Consider the following 12,199-nt stretch of genomic DNA (forward strand, 5'->3'; position numbering starts at 1 on the left):
CTTTCCTTTCCCTATATTTCCACACCCCAAACTTGACACCCTTTGCTCCATGTCTGTCCTGGACTCAGCACAGTCCTCATGATCCCCTCCCACGTCAAGATCTTAATTGCACAGTGATACAGATGCCGTGCAAGGACCTTTCTCTCCGAGCTTTTACAACGCTGGTAGAGGAGCAAAGACAGACCTTCGTTAGCTTCTTGCTGTGAGCAAGGCTGTCACAAGGATCTCTTTGCCGTGCCTGGGGTTAATAATGGAGGGGCTCAGAGAGCAGGGTGCATGTGTTTCTCCTGCCACGGAGGCTCTCCGGTCCAAGCAGATGTTCCCACCTTCCCTTGTTGCTGTACAGGACAGACCCTGACCCATACTGGGAGTCTCCCTGGGTCAGTAATTGCCACCACACAGGCTCATGCATACACTGCTGTAGTGCCCAGGGTCAGTGTGGAGGTGAGGGGTAAAAATGAAGTGTACTTTTAAACCTATAGATTTCTTGTGCTTTGCATTTCCCAGTGGTTTTAGTGCGCTGAGTGTCTCTATTTGGAAAGGGCAGATGGTTTATATTTAAGGAGGAAAAGAAATGGGCATTGAAACCCCACCTGAATCAGCTTCAAAAAACTCCAGAGAATTCTTTTTTTCCTTGGCAAAGGGTTCCTGGTCATTCCAGCCTGGCCAGGCCCTGAAGGGGCTCTGCTCCCTGGCAGGCAGATCCCTGTCCGGACACCTCCTTCCCTCCTTCTCTTGGACATGGACCTGCCCAGCAGGACGAAGGCAACCATCTATTTGCACTGGTGCTGGGTGGGGACAGGCAATCGCAGTGAATGCTGACACGGATCAGAGTCCACATCCTTGAATGCAAGAAAGCAAGGCTGACTTTTTCAACTTGCAACCCAAAACACCTCCGGTCTCTTATCATTCTCCTCCAACAGATGAGGTTAGTGTCCTGGGAGGGAGCCTCTTTTCTTTCCAGGCACCTCTTTTCCTATCTGATCTCAGCAAACAATAAAACATCCGTGGCTCAACCCTTTGGGTCTACACTGGGCCAGCATCCCTAGTACTTTCCTCTACTCTAAGAGCACACACGCTACAGGCAAGAGACTGAAGGCATGGCAGTTAACTTCAACATGCTTTCCCAAAGCTCAGGGCTAATGAAGGAGGTCTCTCTGTCCTCCTGGCCTTTCAAGGGCTGTGATAAACCCCCGGCAGAAGCCCCCAGCTCAGCCCCACACTGACTCTTGCAGCCAAGAGATGCTTTCCAGCTGCAGCATCCCTAATGTATCTGCGAGGGGGTTTACTGAGCATCCAGAGAGGCGGGATGGTGCAGGTGATGGGATCTCATGCCTCTTTGCAAGATGGTGTCATCCTAGTTTGGCTCTGTGCCTCAAGCCTGCTGCGTCCGCCAGATGTGCGACCGTTGCATGTCCCCAGAGCATCTCCCATCCCTTCTTTCTCTCTGCAGGTCTCTGCCCAGAGCCCCTGTGATGATGCATCGATGGCTTTGCATGGTCCTCTTCTGGGCAGTATGTCCCAGTTGCGGTAAGGCCCTTCATCTGATCCTCACCTAGATACCCCCCGTAACATGGGGTGCACGGTCTTCCAGGGATGCCAGGTTGTTTCTGTTCACCCAAGCCGGGATCCTGTCTCACTCATGTTAATCCTGTTGTTTTTTCCAGGCGGAGTCTCCCTCTCCAGTTCCCGGCAGCCAGTCGTGGGGGTGTTTGGCCAGGACATCATCTTGCCCTGCCAGTTGTCACCCCCTGTCCGCCTACGCGACATGGAGCTGCTCTGGAGGAAATACGAACCCGAATATATAATTATACACAGCTACACGGACAGAGGAAAGCAGGAGCTGCAAGGGAGAGACTACAAGGACCGGACGGAGTTGTTCCCCAATGAGTTCATCAGGGGAAACCTCTCTCTGAAGCTGAAGAGTCTGAGGGTGAAGGAAGCTGGAAATTATCAGTGTATTGTGAAAAGTGCAGAAGGAAACCACGAGGCCCTCACTGAGCTCCAGATTGAAGGTGAGATGCAGTTGCGGGCACTCCAGGGTCTTCTCGAGCAGCGGGCATTGCATTGCCTACATAAGCGTGGGAAGGTAGCTGCAGGTAGGGGATCCAGGCCTCCATAGGAATGCATGACTTGCATGACTCGGAGTTCTCATTGACCCCCCAGAAAAAGGGTTGCAAGACTCAACACCTGATTAAGTGAAAAGGAGAAAAGTGGTCTGGGATGGGAGAGGCAACTCTGGCCAGGAGGGAAGCCTCCACCATCAATCCTGCTCCATTGTTAAGAGAATACTCCAGCAGCAGCCAAAAAAGGAGGGAAACTACAAGGTGGGGTAGGGGTGTCCCCAGGCACCACATTATCTGCACCCACTTTCCTCTTCCTGCAGCTACTGCACCTGTGCGCATTTCTGTGATGGGGCCTGAGGGGTCGGGGCTGGGGCTGTCCTGCAAATCCACCGGATGGTTCCCCGAGCCCACGGTCCGCTGGGTCACGCAGGACGAGCAGGCCCTGGCAATGGAGCCAGTGACCACCATCACACAGGACCAGCAGCAGCTCTACACCGTGGAGAGCCACATCACTGTCCCTGGAGGAAAGGATGCTGGTGAGATATGGTGCATTGTGCAAAACAGCCTGACGGGCACCAAGCAGCACTCAGCCATTGAGCTTGGAGGTGAGTTCCAACATGCAGAAACGCAGCCAAGCGCAAGGCAGCAATAAACCCCAGCTCCTGCAGAGAGTGGAGTGCGGGGACACCAAAAAGTGACTTCCTGGGGGGGGGGGGTCTTCCCTGATTAGCGTAATCTCCACAGGGCACTAATATCAGCATGCTCCCTCTCTCTCACTGTGCTTGTCCAAGCCCCTCGCCGTGGGGTCTAACTTGGAGGAAATCTTCCAAAAAGACAACTTTTCTGGAAGGTTGCAAAAAGATGATTCCCCCCACCACCTTCTGTCCTTTGCAAAAGCAGAGAGCTGAGGCATGCAGGGTGCCGCATACCAGCTGGACAGGAAGGGCAGTTTGGGTAGCCCAGGCTGCTGGTTGCTGGTCGCTGGTTGCTGGCAGCAGGCAGGATTTGGGCAGGGTGTTGCTGCAAGCTCAATGATTTCCACAATTTCTCTTGGCAATGCCAGGAGACGTCTTCCCTCGTGCATCTCCCTGGCTGCCCGCCTTCTGTGTGCTGCTCGTGTTGTTCCTCCTGGCCCTTGCAGCTGGAGCATTTTTTGCTCACCGAGGTAAGGGGAAGGAAGGGTCTCGGGCTGAGGGACTGCTGGTTGCATGATCGTGGGGAGGTGCAGGGGGCAGGTCCATGCCTGGCCAGCAGTTGCATGGCTGTTGGCTGTAGGGAGCATTTCCCCACATGTGGTGTGGGGCCTGATGGCCCCAGGCTGTCTCACAGTGGAAGGAGCAGGGACACGACGCATCAGCAAGGCAGTGACCCCTGTGGAGGACCCTGGGTGTCTGCTTGGCACGGTCTGCCACCTCAGGGGTGAGTGGAGGCTGTCCCAGTTTGGCCAATCCTGAAATGTCTCCTGAGCTTGGCCCCATCCCCTGCCCCACAAAAGCCATCCCAGAGCTTCCCGGACCGGGACCCCTGCACCCCCACCCTCACAGCCCCTCTCCTAACCATGCCCACACCTTTTCCTTTGCAGTTTTCTGAAGGTCACGGAGCTACCAGGGTGAGTGCTGGGTCTGGTGGGAGCTGCAGGGGGTGCAGCCACCTGGGAGAGGGGTGGGTGGAGGGTGCTTGTGGTGCCAAATCTGGATCACGCTGGCAGCTTTGGTCCATGTCCCCATGCTCAGAGCTGTGCGGGGATGCTTGGCTGGGATCAGTGTGCCAAAGCCCGGTGGGTGGCACGAGGCCATCAGGTCTCTGCCCACTCTCCATCACCCGGGGCACGTGAGCAGCACAAAGCTGGGGTCTGCCCTTCCCTCTGGGGTTGGTGGATTCCAGCATGCCCCACAGATGACAGCGCTGTCCTGCTCTCTCCACAGTGGCCATCACCCTGGACCCAAGCCACCAGCACCCTGAACTCATCGTGTCGGAGCATGGCCAACGTGTCCAGTGCCGGCCCTCCTCGCTGGGGCCAGCCCCCCGCATTGCCGTGGGGCACCAGGGGTTTGCATCCCAGAGGGCTTACTGGGAGGTGGAGGTGGGGGATGGGGAGGACTGGGAGTTGGGGGTGCTGAGCGAGAGCACCAGGGCCCAGGTGAGACGAGGGGAGGTGGAGGAACGCCCCAAGGAGGGCTTCTGGGCCCTGGGGAGAGCGGGCGGACGGTACCACCCCCTCGAGGCCGACACACTGCTGCAGAGCCAGGAGAAGGCAGTCATCATTGGGGTGTATCTGGATGGAGAAGCGGGGAAACTCATGTTTTATAATGTTGTCCATATGGCCCTAATTATGGACATCCCCGTGCCTGACTCGGAGACGCTCTACCCCTTCCTCAGCCCTGGCCCTGCCATGGGGGGTGCCGCTGGGGATCCCCTCCGCATCTGCCCCCCCAGAGACTGGGATTTCCCACAGCAATTAGTGCAGAAGAGATCTGCCAAAGATGCCCAGAGCAAGGACACTACTGAGCATCGTGGCCATGCCATGCAGGAAGGGTGGGGAAACGATTTGGGATGGTCTTCAGGAAGTCGGACCCCCGTCACTTCCTGCTCCAGTGACTGCAAGCTGCAGGAGTCCCAACAGCTGCATCCAGACCCATCCCAAAGGCCTGGAGAGATTCAGGGTCCCCCCAGTGGAGACACAGCTGTCACTGCAGCAGAAACCATGGAGGAGAAAAGCTCCTCACACCCCACCAGGTGCCCAGAGTCAGAGAGCAAAGCCTAGGCATGGCCTCAGTAGCATTGCTCCTGGCGCCAAGACAGGCTGGCCACCCCCGCAGAGCCAGCCCCGGCTGCTGGTGAGGCCACGTGTCTTTGGGACAAGGGACATCCCTCCCCATGTGGGGAGATAAATGCAGTGTGGAGGGGGGGCAGCGGGTGGACAGGGCTGCTGGCGAGGGGATGGGCAATGCTCAGGGCCACGCACCCAGTTGCAGGCCTTTGAGTAGGAAATTTTGAAAGCCACTTGCCCCAAATTCCACTTGCATTCCCAAATACAGCAATCCTTTCTGCACCTTCCTATGCCTCTTGTGTCTCACTGAACCTCTCCCCACACCTTCTGTCAGGAGTTTTCCTGCACGTCTCCCCAGGTCTCTGTGCATGAGGCTGTATGTCCCTGTGCCCACAGCAGCCCTGTGCACCACGTGCACCATGTGCAGAGCCCTTTCCACCTGCTTGGTTTAGCAGGTGTTGCAAACCCACCTTGATTCGTGCCGTGGCTGCAGGCTGGGAGTCGGGGTGTCGTGCAGACCTGCAGGTTTTCCCAGGATGATCCTTTATCCATGCGGCAAGCAATACTTCTGTCATGAGCTCACAGGGAGACGGTTGCTCCATTCTCCCAAGGGGAAATCCAGCACTGCCCCTGCATGTCCCCAGAGCTCTTCCCTCCCCTCGGGGCCTTGCAGTGGAGCAGGGCCTCTTTGCAGCATCCGCCTGCACTGGGACAAACCCCAGTGTGCCACTTCAGCAGGTTGGGGGCAAGGGCCTCACCCTGACCCCTGTCCCTCGCCAGCCCCAGCCCGATACGGGTGCAGACGATGCCACAGGCAGGAGGGAGGGCGGCTGCAGCCTGGGAAGGGGAAGCGGGAGAGCAGAGGCAAAGAAGAGACTTTGCCTGCACTAAGAGCATCTGAAACTATTTTGAGCCAACCCTGCACCTCCACCTTGTCTGTCCAGGCCTCACATTTTGCTGTCTCTGGCCTCGTCGCCACAGCTCTTCATAGGATTTAGAAATCCCTCACTGCTTTCACAGACTCACAGAATCACAGAATCGCTGAGGTTGGAAGGGACCTCTGGAGATCAGCTAGTCCAACCCCCCTGCTCAAGCAGGGTCACCTAGAGCACATTGCACAGGATTGCATCCAGGCGGCTTTTGAATATCTCCAGAGAAGGAGACTCCACCACCTCTCTGGGCAACCTGTTCCAGTGCTCTGTCACCCTCACAGTGAAAAAGTTTTTCCTCATGTTCAGATGGAAGCGTCTGTGTTTCAGTTTGTGCCCGTTGCCTCGCGTCCTGTCGCTGGGCACCACTGAAAAGAGTCTGGTCCCATCCTCTCGACACCCTCCCTTCAGATACTTGTACACGTTGATAAGATCTCCTCTCAGCCTTCTCTTCTCCAAGCTAAACAGGCCCAGCTCTCTCAGTCTTTCCTCATAAGAGAGATGCTCCAGTCCCCTAATCATCTTTGTGGCCCTTCGCTGCACTTGCTCCAGTAGTGCCACATCCCTCTTGTACTGGGGAGCCCAGACCTGGACACACTACTCCAGATGTGGCCTCACCAGGGCTGAGGAGAGGGGGAGAATCACCTCCCTCGACCTGCTGGCAACACTCTTCCTGATGCAGCCCAGGATACCATTGGCCTTCTTGGCTACAAGGGCACACTGCTGCCTCAGGCTTAACTTGGTGTCCACCAGCACTCCCAGGTCCTTCTCAGCAGAGCTGCTTTCCAGCAGGTCAACCCCCAACCTGTACTGGGGCATGGGGTTATTCCTCCCCAGGTGCAGAACCCTGCACTTGCCTTTGTTGAACTTCATGAGGTTCCTCTCTGCCCACCTCTCCAGCCCGTCCAGGTACCTCTGAATGGCAGCACAGCCCTCTGGTGTATCAGCCACTCCTCCCAGTTTTGTATCATCAGCAAACTTGCTGAGGGTGCACTCTGTGCCTTCATCCAGGTCATTGATGAAGAAGTTGAACAAGACTGGACCCAGTACTGACCCCTGGGGGACACCACGAGCTACAGGCCTCCAACTAGACTCTGCACTGCTGATCTCAACCCTCTGAGCTCTGCCATTCAGCCACTTCTCAATCCATCTCACTGTCCACTCATCCAGCCCACACTTCCCGAGCTTCCCTAAGAGGATGTTATGGGAGACAGTGTCAAAAGCCTTGCTGAAGTCAAGGTAGACAACATCCACTGCTCTCCCGCCTGCTTTCTCACACCCCTTAGCCTTTTGGCTGCAACTTCCACCACAGCCCTTGCTTGCTGCATGGATAAAAGATCATCCTGGGAAACCTGCAGGTCTGCACAACACCCCGACCCTCAGCCTGTGCCTGTGGCATGCTCCAAATGTGTTTGTAGCACCCACTAAACTGTGTCAGGTGGACAGGGCTCTGCACATGGAGCACGTGGTGCACGGGACTGCTGTGGGCACAGGGACATACAGCCTCATGCACGCAGACCTGGGGAGACGTGCAGGAAAACTCCTGACAGAAGCCGTGGGGAGAGGTTCAGTGAGACACAAGAGGCATAGGAAGGTGCAGAAAGGATTGCTGTATTTGGGAATTGCAAGTGGAAAGAAGCTTTTAAAATTTCCTACTCAAAAGCTTGCAAATGAGTGTGGGGCACCCCAGATTTAGTCCTGAGCGCTGCACATCCCCTCGCCAGCAGCCCTGTCCACCCGCTGCCCCCCCTCCACACTGCATTTATCTCCCCACATGGGGAGGGATGTCCCTTGTCCCAAAGCCACCTGGCCTTACCAGCAGCCGGGGCTGGCTCTGTGGGGGTGGCCTGCCTGTCTTGGCGCCAGGAGCAATGCTACTGAGGCCATGCCTAGGCTTTGCTCTCTGACTCTGGGCACCTGGTGGGGTGTGAGGAGCTTTTCTCCTCAGTGGTTTCTGCTGCAGTCACAGCTTTGTCCCCATTGGGGGGACCCTGAAGCTCCCCAGGCCTTTGGGATGGGTCTGGATGTGGCTGTTGGGACTCCTGCAGCTCTCAGTCACTGGAGGAGGAGGTGATGGGGGTTGGACTTGCGGAAGACCATCCCAAATCATTTCCCCACCCTTCCTGCATGGCATGGTCACGATGCTCTGTAGTATCCTTGCTCTGGGCATCTTTGGCAGATCTCTTCATGATTAATTGCTGTGGGAAATCCCCGTCACTGGGGGAGCAGATGCGGAGGGGATTCCCAGCGGCACCCCCCATGGCAGGGCCAGGGCTGAGGAAGGGGTAGAGCGTCTCCGAGTCAGGCACGGGGATGTCCACAATCAGGGCCATTCCAGCAACATTATAAAACATGAGTTTCCCTGCTTCTCCATCCAGATACACCCCAATGATGACTGCCTTCTCCTGGCTCTGCAGCAGTGTGTCGGCCTCGAGGGCGTGGTACCGTCCGCCAGCTCTCCCCAGGGCCCAGAAGCCCTCCTTGGGGCGTTCCTCCACCTCCCCTCGTCTCACCCGGGCCCTGGTGCTCTCGCTCAGCACCCCCAGCTCCCAGTCCTCCCCATCCCCCACCTCCACCTCCCAGTAAGCCCTCTGGGACGCAAACCCCTGGTGCCCCACGGCAATGCGGGGTGCTGGCCCCAGTGAGGAGAGCCGGCACTGGACACGTTGGCCATGCTCCGACACGATGAGTTCAGGGTGCTGGTGGCTTGGGTCCAGGGTGATGGCCACTGTGGAGAGAGCAGGACAGCGCTGTCATCCGTGGGGCATGCTGGGATCCACCAGCCCCAGAGGGAAGGGCAGCCCCCAGCTTCATCCTGCCCACATGCCCTGGGGGATAGAGAATGAGCAGAGACCTGATGGCCTCGTGCCACCCACCGGGTCATGCTACACTGATCCCAGCCAAGCATCCCTGCACAGACCCAAGCTTCTGGCATGATACAGACTTGGCACCACAAGCACCCTCCACCCCCCCCCCCGGGGGGCTGCAGCCTACGCAGATCCCACCAAACCCAGCACTCACCCTGGTAGCTCCGTGCCTTTCGGAAAGCTGCAAAGGAAAAGGGTGGGCATGGTTAGGAGAGGGGCTGTGAGGGTGGGGGTGCAGGGGCCCCAGTTTGGGAAGCTCTGGGATGGCTTTTGTGGGGCAGGGGATGACGGGAAATGCCCCACATTGCCAGGGCCAGGCCCCTCCCTGGGTCTGCAGGTACCCAGGCACCTCCTGGGCGACAGTCACACCCAGGCATGGCCAAGGGGTTGGGCAGGAGGTAGGAAACAGCGCTGGGGTGCAGGGTACGCACGTGGGTGCAGGAGACTCCTTGGAGAAGGCCACAAAGCATCGGCTCTTACCCAGCTCTTCAATGGCTCTCTCTGAAATGAAAAGAGGGTCTTTAGCACCTGCAATCCCTCCTGGCAGCCCTGCGGGCACTGCCCATCCCTCCTCAAAGCACGCTGGCAGGAGGCCCCTTGTCCGTGCTGCCTGCAGCCCTCCTTCACCCCTCGGATACCACCCAATGCCTCTTGGACCTCTCTGGGCACATCCCCACCTGGCTGCCCCCGGTCTTGAGCTGTGGCAACAGCTTGGAGGGGACCTGGAGCCACCAGATCCCCCCATGCACTCTGCTCCCCACAGCCAGAAGCTCCCCCCAATCTGTCCTTCACTGTGGTCCAGGATGGCTTTTCACCATGGGGACACTGTGCCCAGCCCTGAGCTGCCTGGGGCCCTCTGGCCCTCGTCCCAAGCTGCTGAGCCCTGCTCTGGCAATCCTGGGAGGCTGTGCTGAGTGAGGACAACTCATCTTGCACGAGGGCTCTGGGAAAGCAGCCTCAGTTCCCCCCTTGCTCTCAACCTCGGTGAGTGCTACGGGTGCTGTGCCGTGGGGCAGATGGCAGGGGCAGAGTGGACAAGCTGGAAAAGTGCCTGGGGCTCTGTGTGGTGTTGTGCGTGAGCCTCCTCTCTGGGGGCTGATCCCCGGTCAACCTCCGCCCATGGGAGCCTGCAGGAGATGCTCAGCTTTGCTAGGGGTTCAGCAGGATCCCACCCCATGCTTTTTTGGCAGCTCCCCTTTTCATTCTCTGCAGATCTCACCTTTACTCCTCCGAAGTTCTGTGTTCTCTGGAAGGGAAGAGAAGGAGGTATGAGGGGCACCACCATCAGCCAGGGCTGCTCCCCTGGTGGGGCAGCACATCGGGCACCAAGGTGCTTCTCTTCTCAGGTGGGCACCAGAGCTGGGCATTGCCCTGACCCCATCCCTGAGAGCTGGCATAGCCAGGGGGGCAGTTGCATCTCTCCCCGAGGAGGAGCAGACCCACCAGCACCCAGGGGCACTCCCAGTACCTGCTTCCATGGTCTTCAGCAGCGCATCTGCAAGAGGAAGAAGGAGGTGTTGTCTGTAAAGCAGAGCCCCTGGGACAGGTGCCACATGCGTGCCATGCAAGGGCTGTGCAGGCACCCCACAGCCTGCCCCACATGGGGCCAGAGGTGCCCCCAGTGCCTTGGGGTGATCCCCAGGGTCTGCAGAGCCCAATGCACCTGGAGGTGATGGAGCACATCCCCAGGGTGGCCCCGTGGCCAGACCCTGCCCATGGTGCAGAGGGGCTCGTGGCACCCTCGCTGGCCATGCCGCCCCCCAGTGTGGGCACCCGTTCAGCAGTGAGGGGCCTGGGCAGATGCAGCCCAGCTCCCTGCATGGCACTGGCACTGCTGGCCTCGCGAGGAGCACAAGGAGGCACGAGGCATGGCGGGAGGCACAGGACACCTACCCTTGTCCAGCAGAGCCGCCTCCTGCTCCACTTTCCTGCCGGCTGCCTTCCCCTTGGCTGCAGAGGAGCAAGAGATGTCCCATCAGATGGCACAAAGCCTGGAGCAGCAGGTCACTCCTGCAGGACTCAGCCCTGCATCCAGAAGGCAGGACACTGCCACCCCCCTGACTGGGCACCTCCAAGCTGGGCTCTTGGTGGGCATCTGGTGTGTCCCATGGGATGGGACAGGGCATGGGGTCAAGCTCCGGAGACATTTCAGGATTGGCCAAACTGGGACAGCCTCCTCTCACCCCTGAGGTGGCAGATTGTGCCAAGCAGACGCCCAGTGTCCCCCACAGTGGGCACTGCCTTGTGATGTGTGGTGTCCCCACTCCCTCCACCATGACACAGCCTGGGGCCATCAGGCCCCACAACACATGTGGGGAAATGCTCCCTACAGCCAACAGCCATGCAACTGCTGGCCAGGCATGGACCTGCCCCCTGCACCTCCCCACGATCATGCAACCAGCAGTCCCTCAGCCCGAGACCCTTCCTTCCCCTTACCTCGGTGAGCAAAAAATGCTCCAGCTGCAAGGGCCAGGAGGAACAACACGAGCAGTACCCAGAAGGCGGGCAGCCAGGGAGATGCACGAGGGAAGATGTCTCCTGGCATTGCCGAGAGAAATTGTGGAAATCACTCAGCTTGCAGCAACACCCTGCCCAAATCCCTCCTGCTGCCAGCAACCAGCAGCCTGGGCTACCCAAATTGCCCATCCTGTCCAGCTGGCGTGTCACACCCTGCATGCCTCAGCTCTCTGCTTTTGCAAAGGACAGAAGGGGGCGGAAAAAATAATCTTTTTGCAACTTTCCAGAAAAGCTGTCTTTTTGCAAGACTTCCTCCAAGTCAGACCCCACAGAGAGGGGTTTGGACATGCACAATGAGAGAGAGAGCATGCTGATATTAGTGCACTGTGGAGATCACGCTAATCAGTAAACAGGAAAAGCAAAGGTGGTGTCTTGAGGGGAGGCCATGCAAAAGGGGAATCCCTGAGGCTGGTGCAGACAAGGGCTCTTCAGAGCTGCTTGCAGGTGGCAGGGGAAGGCCTCTCCCCATGTGCAGTGTTGGCCAAGCATGTCCTGCATGACTCTGCTGCGTGTCTGCAAGAGAAGTGTCTGTCCCCACCCCCCGCACTCCAAGAAGTCACTTTCTGGTGTCCCCACACTCCCTTCTCTGCAGGAGATGGGGTTTATCACTGCCTCATCCTCCCTACAGCTGTGTATCTGCAACTCGAGACCCACCTCCGAGCTCAACAGCCGAGCGCTGCTCGGTGCCCGTCAGGCTGTTTTGCACGACACAGAGTATTTTGTCAGTGTCCTTTCCTCCGGGGACAGTGATGTGGCTCTCCACAGTGTAGAGCTGCTGCTGGTCCTGCGTGATGGTGGTCACCGGCTCCATTGCCAGGGCCTGCCCGTCCTGCGTGACCCAGCGGACCGTGGGCTCGGGGAACCATCCGTCGGATTTGCAGGACAGCCCCAGCCCTGACCCCTCGGGCCTCATGACATGTAAGTAAACCAGGGCTACAGCTGCAGGGACAGACAAGGAAAATATCCTGTGGCTCAGTGGGGTTGGCAGCCCTGTCCCACCCTCAGCACACCCAGGGTCCTCATCCTTCATCAGTGAGCACCTGCACCCCA

At 58.2% G+C, this 12,199-nt stretch overlaps 1 protein-coding gene and 1 long non-coding RNA gene across 2 annotated transcripts; one reads left to right on the forward strand and one right to left on the reverse strand.

Moving 5' to 3' along the window:
• The first annotated feature begins 1,672 nt into the window (after positions 1-1,672).
• LOC136994879 (butyrophilin-like protein 9) lies at positions 1,673-4,830 on the forward strand. The gene is made up of 3 exons (XM_067314275.1): positions 1,673-2,015; positions 2,387-2,671; positions 3,992-4,830. The coding sequence occupies exons 1-3, from the start codon at positions 1,769-1,771 to the stop codon at positions 4,828-4,830; spliced, it is 1,371 nt and encodes a 456-aa protein (XP_067170376.1). The 5' UTR covers positions 1,673-1,768.
• Positions 4,831-8,402: 3,572 nt separating this feature from the next.
• On the reverse strand, positions 8,403-9,136 carry LOC136994932 (uncharacterized). Its single transcript, XR_010886704.1, has 3 exons — positions 9,113-9,136; positions 8,787-8,813; positions 8,403-8,493 (listed from the first exon to the last, which is right to left on the reverse strand). It is a non-coding gene; the product is annotated as an uncharacterized lncRNA (long non-coding RNA).
• Positions 9,137-12,199: the final 3,063 nt, after the last annotated feature.

Source organism: Apteryx mantelli, chromosome 34, assembly GCF_036417845.1.
Source record: "Apteryx mantelli isolate bAptMan1 chromosome 34, bAptMan1.hap1, whole genome shotgun sequence".
Taxonomy (NCBI): Eukaryota; Metazoa; Chordata; class Aves; order Apterygiformes; family Apterygidae; genus Apteryx; species Apteryx mantelli.